The sequence below is a fragment of the Delphinapterus leucas genome, chromosome 4 (assembly GCF_059928025.1).
Source record: "Delphinapterus leucas isolate spDelLeu-1000000601 "Yukka" chromosome 4, BTC_Dleu_Yukka2, whole genome shotgun sequence".
In the NCBI taxonomy this organism is placed as follows: Eukaryota; Metazoa; Chordata; class Mammalia; order Artiodactyla; family Monodontidae; genus Delphinapterus; species Delphinapterus leucas.
The window spans coordinates 119,994,110-120,020,455 of NC_143132.1; the positions used below are offsets into that span (position 1 = coordinate 119,994,110).

Below are 26,346 nucleotides of genomic sequence, written 5' to 3' on the forward strand. Positions count from 1 at the left end.
ATGTATATTCAGAGAAATCCAGTGTCTATTCCTATCCTTTCTACTCTGTTGCCTCTTCCTGCTGATAAGACTAAAACATTTAAAAATATTAGATATAATTAATACACGATAACATTCACCCTTTAAAGTGTACAATTCAGTGGTTTTTAGTATATTTACAAAGTTGACAACTATCATCACTATCTAATTTCAGAATATTTTATCTTCCCCAAAAGAAATCCCATACCAGTTAGCAGTCACTCCCCATTTTCCCTTCCCCCTAACTCTGGCAAACACTAATCTACTTTCTTTCTCTCTGGATTTGCCTATTCTGGACTTTTCATATCAATGGAATAATATAATATATGGCCTTCTGCGACTGACTACTTTCACTCGCACAATGTATTCAGGGTTCATTTATTTTATAGTATGAATCAATATGTTTTCTTCTTTTTTTTTTTATTCAAACAGAAAGTCACAAAAATTATAATCATCCTCATCAGTTCGTCAATATGTCTTCTTTTTTAACGACTAAATAATATTCCATTGTTTGTACATAACACAATTTGTTTACTCATTCATCAGTTGATGGGTTTTTTCCATTTTTTGGCTATTATGAACAGTGCTGCTATGAACATTCATGTTGAAGTTTCTGTGTGGACATACGTGTTTTCTTTTCTTTTGGGTGTATGTCTAGGAGTGGAATTGCTCGGTTATAGATAACATTTCTGAAAAAGTTTTTGTTTTGTTCTTCCATAGACAGATAGAGGTAGAGATGTAAATATTATGCATATATCATCACTTTCTTAGGCAAGCACTTTCTTATGGTAGCACTGCATACATATTTTTTTCTTCTCTTTGCTTTTTTCACTTAAAATATATCCTGCAAAACAAAATAAAAATTTCATATGCTAGGCATCAGTCCATTTCAGTATACAGATATTCCTTGCTTCTTTTTACAGTTGCATAATCAGGATGTGCCATGATTATTCAACCAGTAACCTATTCATGGACATTTGGGTTGTTTCACAGTCTCTTGCTGTTTCAAAGTGAACTGGAATAAATTGCCTTATGTATATATCTTTAATTTTTTAAAAAAAAATTTTTGGCCACATTATGCAGCTTGTGGATTCTTAGTTCCCCGACCAGAGATCAAATCCATGCCCCAGCAGAGAAAGCACTGAGTCCTAACCACTGGACCACCAGGGAATTCCCTATCGTTTCATATTTTTGCACATGTATTTTTGAGATAAATTCTTGGAACTGAGATTTTGGGGTTAAAGGATAAATGCAGTCTTCTCAAATTCCTTTCCACTGAGGTTTCTCTACATTATATTCCTAGCCAGTATCCCTATGTGGTTACTTTTTATAATGTACTATATATGATTTTAAAAAAATAATGTGTATTTTTTAGTTTGTGGTGCCAGTTCTGTGTTTGTTACCTTGATCAAATTGTTAATTATGCTGTTTAAATCTAGATTCTTATTAATTTTCAAACTTCTTGATAGAAGTTTATGGGTTTGTAAGTTTCTAAGTTTCTTCTAATATTTCTGCATGTTTTTGCTTTAAATATTTTGAGACTATGTTTAGGTGTATTCAAATTATACTTTTTTTTTTACTTTTTTAAACTATTTATTTTTTACTTTTTTTTGCTTTTTTTTATTGGAGTATAGTTGCTTTACAATATTGTGTTAGTTTCTGCTGTACAGCAAAGTATATAAGTTATACATATACATATTCAAATTATACCCTTTCTGATAGCTTTTTTCCGCTATGTAGTGTCTATTCTAATCTCTGATAATGCTTTCTGACTTTATTATATTTCATGTGGAATATATATTCATATATATATGTATTCACCTTTCTTTTGGGTGCTGTTTGTGTGGTGTCTTTTTTTAAAAATTTATTTATTTATTTATTTATGTCTCTGTTGGGTCTTTGTTGCTGTGTGCAGGCTTTCTCTAGTTGTGGCGAGCAGGGCTACTCATCATTGCTTTATGCTGGCTTCTCATTGTGGTGGCTTCTCTTCTTGCAGAGCACAGGCTTTAGGCGCACGGGCTTCAGTAGTTGTGGCACATGGGCTTAGTTGCTCTGAGGCATGTGGGATCTTCCTGCACCAGGGCTTGAACCCGTGTCCCCTGCAATGGCAGGTGGATTCTTAACCACTGCACCACCAGGGAAGTCCTGGTATCTTTTTCTATCTCTTTATGTTCAATCTTTCTATGTTATTATGTTTCAAGTATCTATTTTAAACACCATATACTTGAAATTTGAATATGTTTTTATGTAGTTAAAAAACTATGCTTAGTACATTTATATATATTATTATTAGTGATGCTTTGGAATTTATTTCTACTATCATATTTATCATTTTCTGTTTGCCATGTATTTTAACTTTTATCATTTTTTAATTATTTTATTTTGCTTATATTTAACTCCTATTCCTGCCTTCTACTGGACTGTTGGGTTATGAAATTTCTGAGCTTTTTTATGGAAAATATGGAAAAAATCTATCTCAGCAGCATGATATTTTCTTTAGTATAATTTTTACCATTTTTTTTCCTCAGAAATTGGAGACCATCTTTCCATTTCGTTTTTTCCTTTCCTCCCAGGTTAGGGATAACTTGAGAGGAGCTTATTTTGTAGAAGTTAGTATAAAATTATTTTTATTTCTAAACGATAATTTAAGTACATGTAAAGCACACAAAACTGTAGCTTACAATGTATGAAGCTTTGGGAAAAAATTTTATCTTAATCTTTTGTACTGTAAAAATATTTTCAAAATACCATCAAAAGAGAGACTCTTTTGAATATCCCTATTATCAGGAAATATACACTAAAATATTTAGGGGTGAAGACTCCTTATGTATGTAACTTTTCTGCAAATGGTTCAGGAAAATAATTATAGATAGAAAGAGTTATTAGAAAGAAAGAGAGAGAGAATGATAAAAAGTGAATGATATAAAATGTTCATATTAGGTAAATCAGGGTAAAGGGTATATGACTGTTTTGGTACTATTTTTATATTTGCAACATTCTATAACTTTGAAATTATTTTAAAGAAAAAATATTTAAAACTATATTTGGAAAACTCTAAATATAAAGAAAAAAAATTTTAAACTCTATATTTAGCAAAATATTTAAAAGAAAGTTTCTTTTTGTATGAAAATTTCCATTCATATTAAGTAAAAAAAGTGAATACATTAATATTTTTGATGATGATTCGGTGCCACCCAGTGTTCAATTTCTGCAACTGCTAATCTTACAAATTTAAACTCAACTGTATTTGGAAATGACTTTTTGTTGATTTCTTTATGCTGGCAACATAAGACTATAAAAACAATGTATGTGATCAAAATTAGTAAAAAGAAATCTATTAAATATGAAAAAAGAGTAATGCATTGTGATATCAAATGCAGATTTCTGCCTCCCTTGAACTTTAAAAAATATATATATATATTTATTTATTTGGCAGCACTGGGTCTTAGTTGAGTTATGTGGGATCTAGTTCCCAGACCAGGGATTGAACCCGGGCCCCCTGCATTGGGAGCTCAGCATCTTAGACACTGGACCACCAGGGAAGTCCCTGCCTCCCTTGAATTTTAGCAAAACTGTGAGAGGACATCAAAGTAGCTGGAGCATACAAGAAGCCTCTGATCAGTCACAGACTAGTCAAAACTAGGGATTTACACATAATCCATAATAATTACAGGGCATAAAATTTATTATTTAGAACATCCATATACTGGAGTGAATTGGTCACAGCAGAAAACTAGTAGCTTTTTTTTCTTTTTCTCTAAACAACAGATGTAGTTTTTTTTTAAAGCAAATTAAATTCCATTATAACAAAAGAACAAAGTGGATTTAACATTTGACTTAAGATAATTCAGTATCATACTTTTTAAAAAATTTTATTTTATAAGTTTATTTATTTATTTATTTTTGGCTGCATTGGGTCTTTGTTGCTGCGCGCGGGTTTTCTCTAGTTGCGGCGAGCAAGGGCTACTCTTCGTTGCGGTGCGCGGGGTTCTCATTGCAGTGGCTTCTGTTGTTGCGGAGACCGGGCTCTAGGCACGTGGGCTTCTGTAGCTGTGGCACACAGGCTCAGTAGTTGTGGCTCATGGGCTTGGTTGCTCTGTGACATGTGGGATCTTCCCAGACCAGGGCTCAAACCCGTGTCCCCTACAATGGCAGGCAGATTCTTAACCACTGTGCCACCAGTGAAGTCCCTTAGTATCATACATTTTTAAAGAAATATAATACTTTAGGGACTTCCCTGGTGGTCCAGTGATTAAGACTCCGTGCTCCCAATGCAAGGGGCCCGGGTTCAGGCTTGGTCAGGGAACTAGATCTTGCATGCCGCAACTAAAGAACCCACACGCCACAACGAAGATCCTGCATGCAGCAGCTAAGATCCAGTGTAGCCAAATAAATAAATAAATATTATTTAAAAAGAGAAATATAATACTTTAAAACAAATATCAAAAATTTATCTGCTTTAACACACCACTCATGCTAATGATGTTTTAGTCTTCTTCACGGGTTGCGGCTAAGATCCAAATTGTGCAAGAATCCTCAGAAAAATCAGGATGTTAAACGTTGAGTTCAATTTAGATATCCTCAGTGTCTTCATCATCTCCAACATTTAACTGGATTTTGGCATCATCTCTGGGAACAAATGTAACTGCCTTTGACTGTAGCTTGTCTTGGAAGCTCAACATATGCCTGCAGATGCCTTTATGTGTGAGATGTAATGAAAAATTATGTAGCTTTGCTGTCCAGTAGTCTTGCAAGCCCAACAATATAGTGTCTTAAGTTCTTACTGAAGCTTTTTTCCCTCGATTTCTTCTGACCATCAAAACATATTGCTTCTAATTGTGCATTTCCCAACATTTACTTACCTGGGCTACAGGCCCATTCTTGAACACTAGTTCTTTGTTTCAGATTCATTCTCATTCTTACCTCTGTACCTATTTTTACCTTTATTCTTGGGCATGGCTGCCACGGGGATCTGGGTTTGTGTCTCCTTCCCTGGTGCATGGGACACAGCAGTACTGGGAGACTGGGTGCCGTGTGTGGGAGAGCGTCCAATTGAGGCTTCTTTATCACCCCCCACCCACCATCTTTTTTTCATAGTTATACATTCTATACCTATTCTCTCAATGAACACTTTTAAAACTTAACTAGGTATGTTTGATGAAGTCTAAAATTAACGTTTATTTCTACCTTCTTGAACAAAGACTTTAACATGCTTTGATTTCAATCATCTCTTCTTCCATAATGTATGTTAATGTTGTCTTGTATTTTTCTTTGCCCAAATTAGCTATTATTGTTGTCTTTTATGAGCCTGTGTTGTTTTTACATTGCTCCATGTTTACCAATTTATTTATTCACCATTTCTTCTTGCATCTCATTCCTTCTGGGTTCCATTTCCTTCTTCCAGAAGTACATCCCTTAGTACTTCTTTCACCAACTAACAGTGAGTGATAATTGCTCTCAGTCTTTTTGTTTGTTTGTATGAAAATGTTTTTATTCTGTCTTCTGTCTTGAATGGCTTGCATATTGATTTCCAGATTGACAGTTATTTCCCCTCAGCAATCAGATGTTATTCTATTACCTCCTGGTTTCTCTATTATTGCTGTTATAAAGTCAGCTATCAATTTACTGTCCTTTCTTTGTGCATTATATGTATTTTCTCTCAGGGTTCTTAAGTCTTAGAAGATTTTCTCTTTGTTTCTTGGTTTCACTAAGGTGTTTGGGACAGTGAGTCTATCTTAACTTTTCCTGATTTCCAGATCATAGTGATCCTTGAATCTGGGGATTTATGTATTTCACCAAGACTGAAAATTTTTATGCCATTTATCTCTTCAAATTTCTCTCTCTTTTCTCTTTCCTTCCAGAATTCCTATTCTAAGTATGGCTAACCTTCTCATACTGCCTTCTATGTCTCCTAATCTCTTGGCCATAACCCTTTCTCTTTATCTCTCTTTAGTATTTTGGATCATTTTCTCATATCTACTAGCCTGATAATTATCTTTAGTTTTGTTTAATGGGTTTTGACTCATCCATTGTGTGTGTGTGTGTGCTTGTTTTAATTTCAAATAACTCCTTTTTACTTCTGAAGTTTCTATTTAATTCTTTTTCAAATTTTCTCCTCAAATTTGCCTTTAAAAATAGGGTTTTGTGGTTTTCTTTGGTTGGTTTTGATTATTTTTAAAATATTTTAAATAATTTTAATAATTATTTTATTCCTTCAGTTTATCACTTTTTTCTTTTTTTTAGCCATGCCATGAAGCATGTGGGATCTTTAGTTCCCCAACCAGGGATTGAACCCACACCCTCTGTGGTGGAAGCGTGGAGTCCTAACCACTGGACTGCCAGGGAAGTCCCAGTTTATCTTTTTAATTACCTCAAGTTCTGGTACTTGTGTTCACTGAATCACTTATGGTGGAATATTTCCTCATGCTTTAACAATTTTTTACAGTTAACTCACTTTAGTGGGGGTTGTGTTTTCTGTGAAAATAGTTAGTGGCCTGAGTTGTGGAAACATTCTTCCACAGAAGAGTATTGGACTTTTCACAGAGCTGGAAGATATCACTAATCTCACAGTATTTTATATTAATTTATCAGCTGGGGGGGAGGGAGAATGGAGTTCCTGAATCATGAAATTCTTATACCAAAACTGAGTGAGGTATTAGGCCCAGGGTTTAAACCTTATAAACAAACAAACAAAAACAAAAAACAAAACCTGTTTTTAACCAGAGTGTAGAACAGAGACAGACAAGCTTCCTTGACATCTCCCTGACTTGGTGGACACATTTCATTCTGATCTACCCTGTCACTGAGGTCATAGACCTTCCAAGGGCTCAATTTATTCACTTCCACCTCCCCTAACCCTTGTGGAACAAAAGTTTGTCTCTAGTCCCTTTGTCATTTCTAGGACAGCCACAGGATTATCTCTTGTACTTCCCACCTGTTATACTTTATTTAGCAATTCTTTGAATGGAAGGCTAGATTTTTCTAGTACTCTTATTGGAATTGGGAGGTTTGATCTTGTTAAAGGATGATTTTCAAAAAAGGCTAAAATCATAATTCTCAATTAGATATATGAACATGTATTAAATATTTATTTAATTCATTATTAATGAAGGAACCTGTAAGATGTTAACCAGTTCAAACAGGAAGTCAAGAAACACAAACTTATATGAAATAAAGGAATGTTGAAATGAATTTACAAATGAATAGGGAAATTGGCTTTTCCATGGGGAGGAGAAAAGTCAATTAAACATCCATCAGACAGTATATTTGCATGTTTATAGACAAGACTTTCCTTGCATTGCTATCATTTATCCATAATTTACAGAGTTGTAAAATACCTAAAAAGCAATGAAAGGCTAGAATCAGGTAACCTGAAAAGGTGAGCTCTAAATAGTGCCAGTTTTGGGCTTCCCTGGTGGCACAGTGGTTGGCAGTCCACCTGCCAATGCAGGGGACACGGGTTTGAGCCCTGGTCCGGGAACATCCCACATGCCGCAGAGCAACTAAGCCCGTGCGCCACAACTACTGAGCCTGCGTTCTACAGCCCACAAGCCACAACTACTGAGCCCACGTGTCGCAACTACTGAGGCCCACACGCCTAGAGCCCGTACTCTGCAACAAGAGAAGACACCGCAGTGAGAGGCCTGCAACCACAACGAAGAGTAGCCCCTGCCCCGTGTGCAGCAATGAGGACCCAATGCAGCCTAAATAAATAAATAAATAGTGCCTAATTTGGGGATGTGAGTAGGGGATAAAGAAAGAAAAGGAATTACTTTAGTATCGTCTCCCCCATTTCCTCCTTAAATTTTGAGAAACTATAAGGGGCCATAAATGAACATTTGATTCTAGTCCCCCTTGGACCTTAGTCTAATCAGATTCTTTACTGGTGGAGGAGTGGGTGACGGGAGGAGGGGAGCCATTGCTGATTTGTGGAATATGCACAGGGTGTAGATGCTTTAGACTCCAGGGATAGAAAATCCATTCTCCTTCCTCCTAGTACTCCAAACCATTACCTGTGAAGCATATTTTGAAAACCACTGCAGGAGTTTGAAAGGTGAAGTTGCATTCAGGATTTTCCTTTAGATTTCAGGGTTGCACCTTATCACTTTTGTTTCTAGGAAGGAAGACTGAGCAGATTTTGTTCATATATTATCATAGGTCTGAAAGCACTTTGGGGATAGCCCCGCATGCCTAGCCTGGGGAACTCTAAGGGAGTTAGACAAAAAGCCTTTCTTGGTTGGGATAAAAGGTAGGAAAGATGACCTCTTCCTCCAGCCGTGGGTAAGCAGCTGGATCTGCTTGTCCCTCATTTTATGTCTTTCTCTGTGAGGTAACAACAGTGTCTTATACAGAGGCACTTGACTGAGGCAGTTGCTCTTTCATGTAGAAGAGATTAAGGGGATGGAGTAAAATGCGGAAGCATTCTATTTTGTCCCATGTGGGGAGGAACGAGAAATTTACAAGGAAGAAAAGATTGATAAGTTTGCTCTGAACACTTGTGTTAAGTAGAATTCGGAGGGAAATTACTAGGTTGAAGGATTTAGGCATATTTTAATCAGTTTTACGTAGCTCCTATATATTCATTTAATAAAGTTTGTCTTGTAACATGGAAATCTTTAATAATAAGTGAGAAGGGCAGGATATAAAGTAATAGGTGTACTGATATATGCAGGCGAAAATGGGAAAAGAATATGGGTAATATTAATTTGGTGGGGTTTTTTTTTAACCATTGTAGGGTCATGTGTGTGTTTTTAAAATTGTTTAGATTTTTATCATTGTGTCCAAAATACTTGGATAATTTTAAAAAGCAAAAGTATAGGAACTCCCTGGCAGTCCAGGGTTTGATCACTGGTCAGGGGAAGTAAGATCCTGCAAGCCCAGGGGCACGGCAAAAAAAAAAAAAAAAAAAAAAAAGGAAAAGTAAAGCAAGAGGAAAAAACAATACAATTGCTTATTGTTATTACGACTTAATTGCAAACGTTCACATTTTACCCTTATGTATAGCCTTGAAGTGGAACAAATAATACATATCAGATTACTTAAGGGATACTGGGAAATACCTATGGCTAGATAACTTATGGAATTTAAAATTTGTGTTTGCTCTCCCTGCATTTTAGGTCCTAAGGGCTTTGAGGCTTCAGGGATTCTTGCAGGATTAAACGCAGAAACAACCAGAAGTCAAATGTTCTCCCGGGCCTTAAAAGCCAGAGAAGAGATAAAGCCGGGTGTCGTGGTCATGGAGTGTGAGAGATCTGAGAGGCACAGCGGGTCCCCTGGGGCTGGAGGTGATTTGGGTAGGTGCTGGAAGGGACCTGTGGAGGAGATTGCCTGACCCCTTGCAGGGTTTGGAGGCTGAGCGCTCCCGGCAAGCGAGGACCCCGAGGGAGCGAGACCCATTTTCCTGTTCCATGCATGCCTCCCTGGAGCTGCATAGCTTGGGCGCGGAAAAGAGCACATCACGACCGAAATGGGTCTCCCTCCACTCTAGGACGGGCTGTTCAAATTAAGGTGATAGAAAATAAAATAAGCTCCAGTCTGTGCCCTGAGACTCATACTGCTAAGCAAATAACCCCGGCAAAGAAGAGAAATGTGAGTTAAAATCGGAGTCTACATCCAGTGTTTGGGAGCTAAAGCCAGGTGTTTGAAATGTTAATCGTCTGTAAAGTCCGTGCCTACACAAAGTACTTGGGCACAGCGGTAGCTCTCAAACCCAAGCGCACCCCAGAATCATCCAAACCCTCCCTGAACATGGCTTCCTGGGCCCCTGTCCCATTGCTTCTGATCTGATTCCAGCAGGTCTGGGTTAGGGCCTGAGAATTTGCACTTCTTTTTTTTTTTTTTTTGCGGTATGCGGGCCTCTCACGTTGCGGAGCACAGGCTCCGGACGCGCAGGCTCAGCGGCCATGGGTCACGGGCCCAGCCGCTCCGCGGCATGTGGGATCCTCCCGGACCGGGGCACGAACCCGTGTCCCCTGCATCGGCAGGGGGACTCTCAACCACTGCGCCACCAGGGAAGCCCAGAATTTGCGTTTCTAACAAATTCCCAAGTGAGGCTGCTGCTGGTTCTCAGACAATACTTTGGTAATTGGCAGTAAAATGTGTTTTCCAGATACTTTATTATCAAGTGTCTTTTTTTAAAAAAATAAATTTATTTTATTTTTGGCTGCGTTGGGTCTTCGTTGCTGCATTCGGGCTTTCTATATTTGTGGCAAGCGGGGGCTGCTCTTCGCAGCGGTGTGCGGGCTTCTCATAGCAGTGGCTTCTCTTGTTCCAGAGCACAGGCTCTAGGTGGGCAGGCTTCAGTAGTTGTGGTGCACAGGCTTCAGCAGTTGTGGCATGCGGGCTGTAGAGCGCAGGCTCAGTAGTTGTGGTGCACGGGCTTAGTTGCTCTGTGGCATGTGGGATCTTCCCGGACCAGGGCTCGAACCCGTGTCCCCTGCATTGGCAGGCGGATTCTTAACTAATGAGCCACCAGGGAAGCCCTATCAAGGGTCTTGATGCCCACTCCCCCCCCATCTAATGTGGTGTGATGTCAGTTTCACCAACATTACCATCCCCTTGACTTTGGCTTCGTTTATTTTCAGATTTAGGAATGGAGCCTTTGGAATTTGTTAGACTCATTTCAAAGGCCCCTTAGGCAGAAGTTGTCCCAATGCTTTCACTTACTTTATAGAAGACTGTAATTTTTTAGAAGACTTCCATAATAGAAGTAAAAGGATCGTTTGTGTAACCTCTATCCGTTTAGAACGTTTTCACATATATTATCTGATCAGGATATTTCTCTTAATGTAAATATTCAAAAATATGTCTTTGGATCTTTTAGCAGCAGTCCCGTGAGGTAAACAGGAATATTTTTTTCTGTTTTCTATTGTTAGTCACAGAACTGGGATTAACTCCACACTGCCTCCTAGCAGGTATGTGTAGGTGTAACACCTATGATGTTACAAAGGGGTGTGATTAGGGAATAATGAAGGGAAAACCCCTAAACAGCCAAGGAATGTTAATCATCTGACTCTGTAATGAGAATTCATACACAAAGGCTTGTCTCCCCCCAAACTCCTTCCCAATAAGCCTTCAACTGGAAAGAGACGGAGCCCTCCACCACAGAGGAAAAGCTTCTGACACCTAAAGGACCATATTCCAAAACTGAGTTCCAAAACCATATTCCAAAACACCACTATTTCTGTAAATCAGTGCATTCCCTGAGGCCACAGGGCACCCTATTTCCTGCCCCAGGTCTCTCATATCTTAACTTTTGCCTCCTCACCGGCTGGAGTGGTAGAAACAGAAGCCTACACTCCAGTCCTGGAGTGGACAAAAACATACAATGTTTGGCCTTCTCTACAAGTGGAGGGAAAGAGCATATGTGGGGAAAGGGGGGCCAGCAAGCGTGAAAAAGTTGAGATTTGATTGACAGGAAACTGCATGTCTCAGCCTCACGAGAAAGCAATTCTACAATTTCATGCACTGTCTGAGCTCTGAAATATGAAGAGAAATGACTTGAAAGGAAGGAAAAACAAAACTGGCAATTAGAGAGCAGCTGGGCTCGGGGCATAGAGATATTTCAACTTCCAGGGTCTCTTCTTCCTTCTTTTCTCCTCCCCTCCTTTCCTTCCCGTCCCCCTTCTCCCTATCACCTCTATTTTATCTACTTGAAATCAGTTATAACTGACAACTGAAGGCAGCCTTGAAGGGGGAAAAGTTAAAAATATACAGAGGAGAAAAGCATTATGACCCAGTTTGATTTAGTGATAGGAAATTTCTCAGGCTAACTAGACTGGTGGGATTGTGCTTTCAATTTTATTTATCTAATTCTTCACAGTTTTTTAAAATTGTGGTTTAGGGGCTTCCCTCATGGCGCAGTGGTTAAGAATCTGCCTGCCAATGCAGGGGACACGGGTTCGAGCCCTGGTCCAGGAATATCCCACATGCTGGGGAGCAACTAAGCCCATGTGCCACAACTACTGAGCCTGTGCTCTAGAGCCTGTGCTCTGCAACAAGAGAAGCCACCGCAAGGAGAAGCCTGCGCACCGCAACGAAGAGTAGCCCCCGCTCTCCGCAACTAGAGAAAACCCGCATGCAGCAACAAAGACCCAACACAGCCAAAAATAAAAATAAATAGAATAAATAAATTTATATAAAAAAATTGTGATTTAACTTACATAAAGTGAACATATTTGTTGTATAGCTGAATGAGATTTCACATATATATCGATCCACACACACTCTTGTACCCATCTTTCAGATCAAGATATGGAGCATTTCTTTTTTTTTTTTAATTTAATTTAATTTATTTTTTATATAGCACGTTCCTATTAGTTATCTATTTTATACATATTGTATATATATGTGTATATCTGTCAATCCCAATCTCCCAGTTCATCCCACCACTCCCTGCCTCGCCACTTTCCCCCCTTGGTGTTCATACGTTTGTTCTCAACATCTGTGTCTCTATTTCTGTCCTGCAAACTGGTTCATTTGTACCATCTTTCTAGGTTCCACGTATATGTGTTAATATACGATATCTGTTTTTCTCTTTCTGACTTACTTCACTCTGTATAAGATATAGAGCATTTCTAATATCTCAAAAGTCTGCCTCATGCCTGCTCCCGGGAAATACCCCAAAGGCAACCACTGCTGACTTCTATTGCCACTGAATGGAATCATACAATATGTACCGTTTATTGTCTGGTTTCTTCTTCTTTCTTTTTTCTTGGCCGTGCCATGCAGCATGCAGGATCTTCCCTGACCAAAGGTCAAACCGTGCCCCTGCACTGGGAGCATGGAGTCTTAACCACTGGACCACCAGGGAAGTCCTGCCTCGTTTCTTTTTTAAAAAAATTTTATTGATGAGTTTGATCCGCCAAGATGGCAGAATAGAAAGACCCTGAGCTCACCTCTCACAAGCACACCAAAGTCACAGCTATCTGCAGAGCAACCACTGATGAAAAAGCCTAGAACCTACCAGAAAAGATCTACAGCCAGAGGCATAAAGAAGGATGGATGGGTAGGAGGGGCAGACTCACGGTATAATCGAGGGTCACTCACAAACTGGAGAATAGAGTGCAGAGGTTCTCCCATAGGAGTGAGAGTTCTGAGCCCCACGTAGGGTTCCCCAGCCTGGGGGTCCTGCACTGGGAAGACGAGCCCTCAGAGCATTTGGCTTTGAAGGCCAGCAGGGCTGAATTTCAGGAGTCCCAAAGGACTATGGGAAATAGAGACTTCACTCTTACAGTGCACACACAAAATCTCATGTGCACTGGGACCCAGGGCAAAAGCAATAATTTAATAGGAGCCTTGGCCAGACCTACCTGCTGGTTTTGGAAAGACTCCCAGAGAGGCGGGGGTGAGGGGGTGGCCGAAATTCATGCTGGGGACATAGACTCTGGTGGAAGCCATATTTGGGAGCATTCTACCGCGTGGACACTGCTACTAGTGGCCACCATCTTGGAATCCTTCCTCTAGCTCATTAGTGCCAAGACCTGGCCCCACCCAACAACCTGTAGGTACCAGTGCTGGGATGCTTCAGGCCAAACAACTAACTGGGTGGGGACAAAGCCTGATATCAGGCAGCAGAATGGCTGCCTAAAGACTTCCTGGACCCTCTAGACACAGCTGTGCCCACCAGAGGGCCAAGAACAAGCTTTACCTACCAGCAGGTGGGCACCAGCCTGGCCCTCCAGGAAGCCTACACTAGCCTCTAGACTAGCCTCTCCCACGAGGGAGCAGACACCAGATGCAAGAAAACTACAATTGTGCAGCCTTCAGACCCAGACTGCCCATTGCAGGCCAGACTGTACCTTGGGACCAGCTGGGTCCCAGCCCTGCCCACTAGCAGGCCAACACAAGTTTCATGACATGCTGGACCCCATACCCTACTGCATCAGGATCTGCCACTGCTCTTTCCCCCCACCTCTGCCCCCCCATCCACAGAAATCTGTAACCAGCTCTGGGGTCCCTGGGTCCTGAATCCAGACTCCAGGACCTGGCTCTGCCTGCCAGGAGTCCAGCACCAACCCCAGGACCTGGCTTCACCCACCAGTGTGGAGGCAAGAGCCCTGGAGTCTTTGGACCCTAACTCTGCCCACTGGTGAGCCAGCACTAGCCTTGGAATCCCCTGGGGTTCTGCAGTCAGCCACCTTGTGGCCAGGACACACTAACCAGCAGCCAGGGCCAGACAACCAACACACAAGCATTCACACAAGGCAGGGCTAGACAACCAACTGGGTTAGGGGCCAATCAATTCTACCAGACCACCAACATAGTCAGCCAGCCACAACAGAAGGGCCTGTGCAGCCCTCTTAGGGGGAACCCCTACAGCACATAGCTTGGGTGATGAGAAGGGAGTGCACTGCTGGGACACATAGGACATCTCCTGTGGAAGGCCACTTTTCCAAGGTTGAGAAATGTAACTAACCTACCACAAACATAAAAATACAAATAGCAACTTAGACAAAATGAGACAGCAGGGGAACATGTTTCTGATGAAGGAACAAGATAAAACCCCAGAAAAGGAACTAAGGGAAGTGGAGATAGACAATCTACCTGAGAAAGAGTTCAGAGTAATAATGGTAAAGATTATGAAAAAACTCAGGAGAAGAATGGATGCGCAGAGCAAAAAGTAGAGGTTTTTAACAGAGTTAGAAAATATACAGAACAACCAAACAGAGATGGAGAATACAATAACTGAAATGAAAAATACACTAGAAGGAATCAATGGTGACTAAATGATACAGAGGAACAGATCAGTAATCTGGAAGACAGACCAGTGGAAATCACTGCCGCTGAACAAAGAAGAAAAAAGAATGAAAAGAAATGAGGACAATTTAAGGGACCTCTGGGACAACATTGAGTGCACTAATATTTGCATTACAGGGGTCTCAGGAGGAGAAAAGAGAGAGAGAAAGGAGCTGAGAACATATTTGAAAACATAATAGCTGAAAACTTCCCTAACATGGGAAAGGAAACAGTCACCCAAGTCCAGGAAGTGCAGAGAATCCCGTACAGGATGAACCCAAAGAGGAACACACCAAGACACATTGTAATTAAAATGACAAAAATTAAAGATAAAAGAAAGAATATTAAAAGCAGCAAGGGAAAAGCAACAAATAACATCAAGGGAGTTCCCATAATACCATCAGTTAATTTTTCAGTAGAAACTCTGTAGGCCAGAAGGGAGTGGTACAATGTATTTAAAATGATGAACAGGAAAAACCTACAACCAAGAATACTCTACCAGCAAGGCTCTTGTTCAGATTTGTTGGAGAGATCAAAAGCTTAACAGGCAATCAAAAGCTAAAAGAGGGACTTCCTGGTGGCGCAGTGGCTGGGAATCTGCCTGCCAATGCAGGGGACACGGGTTTGATCCCTGGTCCAGAAAGATCCCACATGCCGCGGGGCAACTATGCCCGTGTGTCACAACTACTGAGCCTGTGCTCTAGAGCCTGCAAGCCACAACTACTGAAGCCCGTGTGCCTAGAGCCTGTGCTCTGCAACAAGAGAAGCAACCACCGTGAGAGGCCCAGGCACTGCAGTGAAGAGTAGCACCATGGCTAGAGAAAGCCCATGCACAGCAACAAAGACCCAACGCAGCCAAAAAAATAAAAATTAAATTAAATCTTTAAAAGAGTTCAGCACCACTAAACCAGCTTTACAACAAACGTTAAAGGAACGTCTCTAGGTGAAAAAGAAAAGGCCACAGCTAGAAACAAGAAAATTACAAATGAAAAACTCACCGGTAAAGGCAAACATACAGTAAAGGTAGGAAATAATCCACACACAAAGCTAGTAGGGAGGTTAAAAGACGAAAGTAATAAAATCATCTATTTATATCCACAATAAGCAGTTAAGGGATACACAAAACTAAATATAAAATATGATATCAGAAACAGTAATCATGAGGGGAGGAGAGTACATATGCAGGGTTTTAAAATGCATTTGAAATTAAGAGATCAGCAACTTAAAACAATCGTTTTTATATATAGGCTACTATACAAAAACCTCATGGTAACCACAAACCAAAAATCTATAATAGATATACACACAAAAAAGAAAAAGAGGACTTCCCTGGTGGCGCAGTGGTTAAGGATCCACCTGCCAATGCAGGGGATACGGGTTCAATCCCTGGTCTTGGAAGATCCCACATGCCACGGAGCAACTAAGCCCGTGCACCACAACTGCTGAGCCTGTACTCTCTCCCAAGATTGGACCAGGAAGAAATAGAAAATATGAACAGACCAACGACAGCATTGAAATTGAAACTGTGATTTAAAAAACTTCCAACAGAGCTTCCTTGGTGGCGCAATGGTTGAGAGTCTGCCTGCTGATGCAGGGGACATGGGTTCATGCCCCGGTCTGGGAAGATCCCACATGCTGCGGAGTGGCTGGGCCCGTGAGCCATGGCCGCTGAGCCTGCGCGTCCGGAGCCTGTGCTCCGCAACAGGAGAGGCCACAGCAGTGAGAGGCCCGCGTATCGCAAAAACAAACAAACAAAAAAACAAACAAACAAACAAAAACTTCCAACAAACAAAAGTCTATGACCAGATGGTTTCAAGGGCAAATCCTATAAAACTTAGAGAAGAGTTAACATCTATCCTTTTGAAAATATTCCAAAAAATTTCAGAGGAAGGAACACTCCCTAGCTCATTCTACAAGGCCACCATCACCCTGATACCAAAACCAAAGATACCACACAAAAAAAGAAAATTACAGGCCAATATCATGATGAACATAGATGGAAAAATCCTCAGCAAAATGTTAGCAAACCCAATGCAACAATACATTAAAAGGATCATACACCATGATCAAGTGGGACTTATCCGAGGGATGCAAGGATTTCTCAGTATCCACAAGTCAAGCAATGTGATACACCACATTGACAAATTGAAGAATAAAAACCACATGATCATCTCAGTAGAGGCAGAAAAATCTTTTGACAAAATTCAACATCCATTTATGATAAAAACTATCCAGAAAGTAGGGGTAGAGGTAACATACCTCAACATAATAAAGGCCACATATGACAAACCCAAAGCTATCATACTCAATGTTGAAAAGCTGAAAGCATTTCCTCTAAGATCAGGAACAAGGTAAAGATGCCCAGTCTCGCCACTTTTATTCAACATAGTTTTGGAAGCTTTAGCCACAGCAATCAGAAGGAAAAAGGAATCCAAATTGCAAAGGAAGAAGTAAAACTGTCACTGTTTGCAGATGACATGATACTATACATAGAAAATCCTAAAGATGCCACCAGAAATCTACTAGAGCTCATCAATAAATTAGGTAAAGTTGCAGGATACAAAATTAATATACAGAAATCTGCTGCATTTCTATACACTAACAACAAACTATCAGAAAGAGAAATAAAGGAAACAATCCCATTTATCATTACATCAAAAAGAATAAAATACTTAGGAATAAACCTAGCTAAGGAGGTAAAATACCTGTACTTGGAAAACTATGACACTGATGAAAAAAATTGAAGGAATAGATGGAAAGATATACCATGTTGTTGAATTGGAAGAATTAATATTGTTAAAATGACCATACTACCCAAGGCAATCTACAGATTCAATGTAATTCCTATCAAAACACCAATGGCATTTTTCACAGAACTAGAGCAAATAATCTTAAAATTTGGAAACACAAAACACATGGAAACACAAAAGACCTCAAATAGCCAAAACAATCTTGAGAAAGAAGAACAGAGCTAGAAGAATCACGCTGCCTGGCTTTAGACTCTACTATAAAGTTATAGTCATCAAAACAGTATGGCACAAAAAACAGACAGAGAGATGAATGGTATAGAATAGAGAGCCCAGATATAAACCCATACACTTATGGCCAATTAATCTGTGACAAAGCAGGCAAGAATAACAATGGAGAAAGACAGTCTCTTCAATAAGTGGTGCTGGGAAAACTGGACAGCTACATGTAAAAGAATGTATTCTCTACCACCATATATAAAAATAGACTCAGAACGGATTAAAGACCTAAATGTAAGAGCAGAAACCACGAAACTCCTAGAGGAAAACATAGGCAGAACACTATTTGACATAAATCGTAGCAATATTTTTTTGATCTGCTTCCTAAAACAAAGGAGATAAAAGCAAAGATAAACAAATGGGACCTAATTAGACTTCAAAGCTTTTGCACAGCAAAGGAAATCATTAAAAAGACGAAAAGACAACTATGGACTGGGAGAAAAATATTTGCAAATGATATGACCGATAAGGGGTTAATATCCAACAGTTCAAACAACTCAACATCAAAGAAAAAAACAACCCGATTAAAAAATGGGCAGAATTTTTGAATAGGCATTTTTACAAAGAGGAAATGCAGGTGGTCAACAGGCACATGAGAAGATGTTAAACATCGATAACTGTCAGGGAAAGGCAAATCAAAACCACAATGAGATAGCACCTCACACCAGTTAGAATGGCTCTCATCAAGAAGAACACAAATAACAAATGTTGGCAAGAATATGGAGAAAAGGGAACCCTCCTACACTGTTGGTGGGAATGTAAACTGGTGCAGCCACTGTGGAAAACAGTATGGAGGCTTCTCAAAAAACTAAAAGTAGAACTATGATGTGATCCAGCAATTCCACTCCTGGGTATATACCCAAAAAAAGTAGAAACACTAATTCAAAAAGATATATGAACCCCAATGTTCATAGCAGCATTATTTACAACTGCCAAGACGTGGAAACAACCTAAGTGTCCATCAACAGATGAATGGATAAAGAAGCTGTGGTATGTATATCCAATGGAATACTACTCAGCCATAAAAAGGAACAAAATTTTGCCACTTGCAGCAACATGGATGGACTAGGAGGGCATTACGCTAAGTAAAATAAGTCAGACAGAGTAAGACAAATACTGTATGATATCACTTACATGTGGAGTCTAAAAAATACAACAAACTAGTGAATATAACAAAAAAGAAGCAGATTCACAGATACAGAGAATAGCCAAAAGAAACTAGTGGTTGCCAGTAGGGAGAGGGAAGGGGGGAGGAGCAATAAAGGGGGTATGAGATTAAGAGGTACAAACTATTTGGTATAAAATAAGCTACAAGGATCCATTGTACAATACGGGGAATATAGCAATATTTTATCATAACTATAAATGGAATATAACTTTAAAAATTGTGAATGACTATATTGTACACCTGTAACATATAATATTACTGTACATCAACTATACTTCAATTAAGGAAAACAAATTTAAAAAATTTTATTGCAGTAAAATTGGTATATAACATCACATACATTTCAGGTGTACATTATGATTTGACATCTTGTGTTTAATACAAAGTGATCATCACCAAAAGTCTAGTTACCATCCGTCACTATACACTTGATCGCTTTCACCCTATGTCTGGCTTATTTCACTCAACTTTATGTCTGTTAAATTCACCTACATTCTTGCATATAGCAAGAGTTTATTCTTTTAGATTGTTATGTATTATTCTACTGTGTGAGTACAGTACAATTTCTATTTATCCACTGTACTGTCAGTAGACACTTGGGTTATTTCCAGTTTTTTGCTATTACGAATAAAGTTGCTATGAACATTCTTTTTAAAAAACAGTTTTACTGAGATATAATTCACATATCTTATACTTTACCCATTTAAAGTGTACAATTGTTTTTAGTATGTTCATACAGTTGTGCATATAGCACCACAATCAATTTAGAACATTTTCATTATCCCAAAAAGAAACCTTGACCTCTCAGCCTTTACCTCCAGTCATTCCATTCTCCTAGCCCTAGGAAACCACTAATCTAATTCCTGTCTCTATAGCTTTGCCTATTTCAAACATTTCATCTAAATGAAATCACACAATATGTGGTCCTTTGTGACTAGTTTCTTTCATGTTTTCAAGGTTCATCTGTGTTGTAGCGTATATCAATTGTTCATTTCTTTTTATTGCCAAAAAATATTCGACTGTATTGATATACTACATTTTATTTACCCATTCATCAGTTGATGGACATTGGGTTGTTTTTATCTTTTGGCCATTGTGAATAACACTGCTATGAACATTTGTGTACAAGTTTTGTATAAACAGTGGACATAAGTTTTCATTTCTCTTGGGCATATACCTAGGAGTGGAATTAACTGAATCATACGGTAACTCTACATTTAACTCTTTGAAGAATTGCCAGACTGTTTTCCAAAGAAAATGCACCATTTTACATGTCCACCAGCAGTGTATGAGGGTTCTAATTTCTCCACATCTTCACCAACCCTTGTTATTATTTGCCTTTTTGATTCTAGCCAACCTGGTGGGTGTGAAATGGTATCTCATTCTGGTTTTAACTGACATTTCCCTGATGGCTAAAAACGTTGAGCATTTTTTCATGTACTCGTTCGTCATTTATATATCTTCTTTGGAGAAATGTGTATTCAGATCCTTTGCCTATTTTAAAAACATGAGTTGTCTTTTCATTGTTGAGTTGTAATAGTTCCTTTAATATTCTACGTATAGGTCCCTTATCAGACATACGGTTTGTCAAAAATTTTCCAGAACCACTGTTTATCTTGGTGGTTTTTCATTTTTATGGATGTAGAGCTGCCAGTTGCTTTTCTAGGATTTGGAGCATTGGTGTCATGTTAAGAAAGGCCTTTCTCATCTAGAGGTATACAAATATTCTATATTTTTCCTGGTATTCCTCTCTGTGTGTTTTTAAACATGTTTTCTTTAATGTAACCGAAATTGATTTTCATGCATGGAGTGAAGTGGAGATTTAATTTTATTTTTCTTTAATATGGTGCTAAAATAAAGTACATTTAGACAAGGGAAAGACTATACAAGCCTGTGACTCTTCATCCACTTTGACAGGGGCCATGTTCATCTCCACTCTGTTATTACTTATAAGATTATTTGGAAGGGTTTTTTCTTTCCTGATTAAGGTGGTAATACTTGTTCATTGTGGGAAATTTGGAACCATAGTCATATCTAAAACCTAAAGTTAAAAGGGGGTATTATATTTGCCTTTACTTTAGCCTAGTCTCAGGCCTGGCTCCACTCCTGTGTGTTACACACACACACACACACACACACACACACACTGTGGTAAATTTTCTTGACCACAACTTCACCTCTGCTTCCTTGTTCTCAGGTGAGTTGGTAACCACAGGGGTTCCTCTTGACCTCAGCTTCAACTCCTGAGCATGTGAATAATCTTAGTTTAAAGAATCACGGAGTTAAACGAGCCCTGGATGAATGGTTTTCCCTCATCCTTTCACCTTGCACAGGACTGCACCGACAACATTCCAGAAAAACGATTCCAGAGAATTCTACCATCTCCTTCCAGAGCCCTCACCGTGTTAAGTCTGCAGACAGAAATTTCTTGTATTTGGCCCAAACCCTTCTGATGCAGTGCAAGCCCATCTCTCCTCGTCCCCTTCTCAGACCTAACAGGCAGCAGCTGCTTACCATGTCTCACAGGATAATCCTGTTCACATGTCCACACATTAGATGTACTCATGGGGACAGTGGCAGTGTCTCCCCTGATCTGCAGGACAGCAGTGGTGTCCCTGGATCGACAAGGAGATTTTTCTTCTTAAACTCCTCTCTTTCTGTTGAAAGAAAGCTGTTTAGTTCAGCATTTACGAAAGCAGATGCTGAGGCAGACTACCTAGTTTTTATTTTGGGTGATCTTGTAACCCAGCAAAACCCTATGGGGCCTTCCTTCCCAGGGCAGACCCCTTCCCCATATCCTCTGCTTTAGCCCTCTCTGAAGTACCTAGATAATACATCTGATGCACATTTCCTGAGTTGTTTTACAGATGTGAAAACCTCCACCGAATGAAAGATGTTAACTACTTGATGACCATGAGCACATTGCCCCCAGACCTACTGGAGCCTAAGGATGGAAAATGTTAACCCTTGTGACACCACCCTGTTACCTCACCATCAACCAATCAGAGAATTGTACAGGAGCTGATCACATACCCTGAGGACCCCCCCCCACCCCCGTCCTTCACCTGGCCTTTAAAAATGCTTTGCTGAAACCCCTCGGGGATCTGGGGGTTTTAGAGCATGAGCCACCAGTTCTCCTTGCATTGGCTCCTTTACAATAAACGCTGCACATTTCCTTCACTACAACCCAGTGTTAGTATATTGGCTTTCTGTGTGCAGGCGAGCGGACCCAAGTTTGGTTTGGTAACAACCTCAGGCAGGTCAACTACTCTTTCTGGGCTTTGTTTTTTTCTCAGCAAAATTAAAACAGTATTATTTCATTAATAGCCACTGTCCAACTTGTTTTAGGTGCCAAATATAAAGAAAAAAATGTAGGGTTCTTATGTGAGTGACACTTTAGCCTTTTGGATTGTTCCTATAATTTTTGCATTTCTTTTTTATTTTTAATTGAGGTAAAATATACACAATAACATAATTTACCATATAGCCATTCAACATAAATTTACCATCTTTACCATTTTTAAGTGTACAGTTCAGTAAGTATATTCACATTGTTGTGAAAATTTGTCATCTTGCAAAACTGAAAATCTATCCTATTAAATAATAACTCCTCATTTCCCTCTCCCCCCAGGTCCTGGCAACCACCATTCTACTTTCGGTTTCTATAAATTTGACAAATTTAGATACCTCATACAAGTGGAATCATTATAGCATTTGTCTTTTTGTGACTGGTTTATTTCACTTAACATAATGTCCTCAATGTTCATCCATGTTGTAGCATGTGCCAGAATTTCCTTCCTTTTTAAGGATGAATAATATTCCATTGTGTGTATATATCACATTTTTAAAAATCCATTTATCCATTGACAGACACCTGGGTTGTTTCCACCTTTTGACTTTTTGGATTATTTTTGCTATATTAAATATTTTTGTGACCTGGAGACAACATATATTTTGAAGAAGTAAACAGAAAAGGGATTATGGGCCATTTCAGGTATTTGTGTGTTTATTCTAAGCAGCTATACAGTCTTAGAAGAAAGTCTTTCCTAGTACATTGTGTCAGATTCTGTAACCCTCTGATCACTTGCATTAGCCTCCTTGTATGCCCCCCAGTTCTCCTGTGCCTACTCTCTATCTCAATATGAATTACTTGGCTAGTTTACTTGAGAACAGAGTAGGGGGTTATGGGGTAGCATCAAATATAGCCACTTATCAGAGATACAATTTTTTTCTAGTTGAGATTTTATGGAACATTACATGTTTGCAAAGTATTGTGTGATCAATTTAATCAGGCAAAATTTTTTTTTTTTTTTTTTTTTTTTCCGGTACGCGGGCCTCTCACTGTTGTGGCCTCTCCCATTGCGGAGCACAGGCTCCGGACGCGCAGGCTCAGCGGCCATGGCTCACGGGCCCAGTCGCTCCGTGGCATGTGGGATCTTCCCGGACCGGGGCACGAACCCGTGTCCCCTGCATCGGCAGGCTGACTCTCAACCACTGCGCCACCAGGGAAGCCCCCAGGTAAGCATTTTAATAGTCCTCTGGGATTTATGTTTTAATCAGTGAAATATCCAGATCTAATAGGAGATAAGGAAAGAGGGTTATTCCTGGCCTGGGGGCAGGGGAAGAGAGAAAAGGGGTGGGAGAGGCTTTTCACTTCTTTTAGTGAAACTGACATGCTACAAAGCAAAATTTTCTCTAAGACTACACAAAATGAAAAAGCAGCATTTGGACATGTGACTTTGAGTTTCTAATCTACTCCTCAGCAACGTCTAAAGTTCGGTCAACCATACCTTACTGCTTTAAAGCACTTCTAGTGGTCATGCTTCATCATTGCCAAGAGGAGCAAATAAAGATCAGATGCATCAAAAGAATGGGAGCCAAGGCCAGGCATCCCTGGTCAAATAGCCAAGAAAACTAGCTCCAAATTACCAGGAGGGAATTCAACCCCAGAAGGTAACAAATGCAGCTGGCCTTAACAGTTAGCTACAGACCTTGTCAATATCTTGATTGTCAGTAACCTAGATTTTAAAGGCACCCGTCCCCAAGCAATAACTAAACAGAATTCACAGTAGCTCTCAGTGTCTCACTGCACCCGAGTGAAGCGTGATATTTTGCAACTCAGGCACCTTGTCATCTCTGGCCATTTCATCTTTTCTCTGGCACATTTTCCCTTCTTGATCCTAACTGATTATTTGCTGTAGCAGGTGCCCTATACTCATGTGTTAGATCTTGCCATCCAAGCTTCTCCTCTAGCTGTGATTTGAGTACCTTGTCCAGGACTTTGCTTTCCTGTTCATTTGGCTTCTCTTCTTTGTGTAGCCTGATCCTTACTACGACGTGTTCTTCAATCACTCACTCATTCCAATTTAAGTACAGTGTTACAAGCCTTCAGAGTGGACCCGCACAAGAGTATAAATAGACTCGGTGCCTCCATTGGTTCTTTCCATAACAGCTAAAGAGTCAGGAGCCCAAACTTCAGATCACGGCTACTAAAGAGCAGGTGTTCTCAAACTGTAGCCCATGTCAAATCACCTGAAGGGCATGTTGAAACAAAGTATTGCAGGCATGACTCCCAGAGTTTCTGATTAAGTAGGCCTGAGTCGGGCTTAGAATTTGCATTTCTAACAAATTCCCAGGTGATGCCATTGCTGCTGGTCTAGGGACTACACTTTGAGAATTAAAGCTCAATGGTAATACTATTAATGTCAGAACCACATCTCATAATTATTGGCCATGTATTATATCCAACAAGACACTATTCTCAGTGCTTTACTCCTTATGTCTTTAAAGCAGCTTTTGTTTTTCCTATTTTCAAATGAGGAAACTGAGTCCCAGAGAAATTAACTATCTTTCCCCAAGTCACACTGAGAGTAAGTGCTGGTGCTGGTATGAACCTTAATATCTTCAGAGCCCATGCATTTAAATTAACCTCTATAATATCAAGTAACATATTTAATGGCTTGAAATGAGTATACTGGCATACATTTTACAATTACTTATGGATGCACATATAAAAGCTCAGAGATGCTTAAGAAAAACAATCCTTGTTGTTAACATTGAGCCAGTTGTTGCATTTCTCCCCAGTTCTATTCATTTTTACTTACTGTCCCCATTGTGGACCAGAATGATGAAGAATCAGTAATATCAACAATTTTTAGCTGAAAAGTATAAAGAAGATTTACCTCTCAAAATGAAGAGTATTCTTGCATATCATTTCTCTTCTAGCTCCCTTCCTTTTGAATCCCCGCATCAATCTCCAGCCATTGTAGTATTTTTTCACTCACTTTGATCACCTGTGAAGATGTGGCTTATTACTGTTCTTCTCCCAAAGAAGGGCCCTTTGTCTCTCTCTCTCTGCTCCACCGATGCTTTAATCTGGGCTTTCCCAAGAGCTGAAACTGAAAAACATTATTGATTTGAGAGTTTGCTGCTAGAATGACTGTAAATTGCGACAAATTCATTCCTCCTGGGTCTCCACACCCATGACCACGATAATTTAGAGTAAAAGAAAGGTCTTGAACCAATACGACTGTATTTCATCAAGTCCAAGATGCCCCTAATTGTAGGAAGAACCATTACATTATGTATCACTAAGAACGAAAAAGAATGCTGCCAATTAAACTATGACACAGTGTCTCAGCTGAAGTCCTTATGCAATAATTGGTTACACTAAGCTCTCATGTCTTTGGCAATTCTTTCATCCCTTCTGAAGGTTTTGGCAAGGTCTCCAGATTCATGCAGCTGCCCTTCTTGGAGTGTGATATGGCAGGCAGTACTTCTCAAACTTGACTGGGCACATGAATCACCTGGGGGTCTTGTTAAAATGTAGAACCTGATTCAGTAGGTCGGCGATGGGGCTAACATTCTACATTTCTAATAAGCTTCCAGATGCTGCTGACACTGCTGGTTGCACGCCACTTCTTGAGTAGCAAGGTGACAGGCAATCTTTTACATATATCTCCTTAACAAAATGTAAATTCCTCTTCATCTACTCTTGGCAGCAACATGGATGGACCTAGAGATTATCATACTAAGTGAAGTAAGTCAGACAAAGACAAATATCATATAACTTTTATGTGGAATCTAAAAAAATGATACAAATGAACTTATTTACAAAACAGAAATAGACTCACAGACACAGAAATAGTTCTCTCACAGAGAACAAACTTATGGTTACCAAAGGGGAAGGGGGGAGAGATAGTAAAGCGCTTGCTGCTTTGCAAAAAAATTAGTTGCAATAATTCCTTCAACAACATATATTAAAAGAATGAGCACAATAGGAGGGCCAGTAAAGACATTGGAAGTTAAACTATATCAAGTGCTTTTCACTTACTGGTTTGTTCATGGTCTATTTATTGAGGATTTTACTGTAGGTAAGGCCCTGTGCTCTGAGGAAAT

At 39.6% G+C, this 26,346-nt stretch overlaps 1 protein-coding gene across 2 annotated transcripts in view; it reads right to left on the bottom strand.

The window, feature by feature from the left end:
- TSC22D2 (TSC22 domain family member 2) overlaps positions 1 to 26,346 on the bottom strand; it is a 126,598-nt gene that overhangs the window by 13,612 nt on the left and 86,640 nt on the right. Inside the window, exons 2-3 of one of the 2 annotated variants that reach the window (XR_016393113.1) lie at positions 25,131 to 25,346; positions 1 to 23,522 (exon numbers count right to left, since the gene is read on the bottom strand). The exon at positions 1 to 23,522 is cut by the window's left edge and continues 13,612 nt beyond it. Coding sequence is in view for 1 of the 2 variants with exons in the window: in XM_089911013.1 (XP_089767139.1) it covers positions 25,319 to 25,346 (28 nt within the window). In the remaining variant the exon portion in view is untranslated. Of the gene's footprint in view, positions 25,347 to 26,346 lie in introns of both variants that reach the window. The other variant, XM_089911013.1, reaches the window with a different exon arrangement.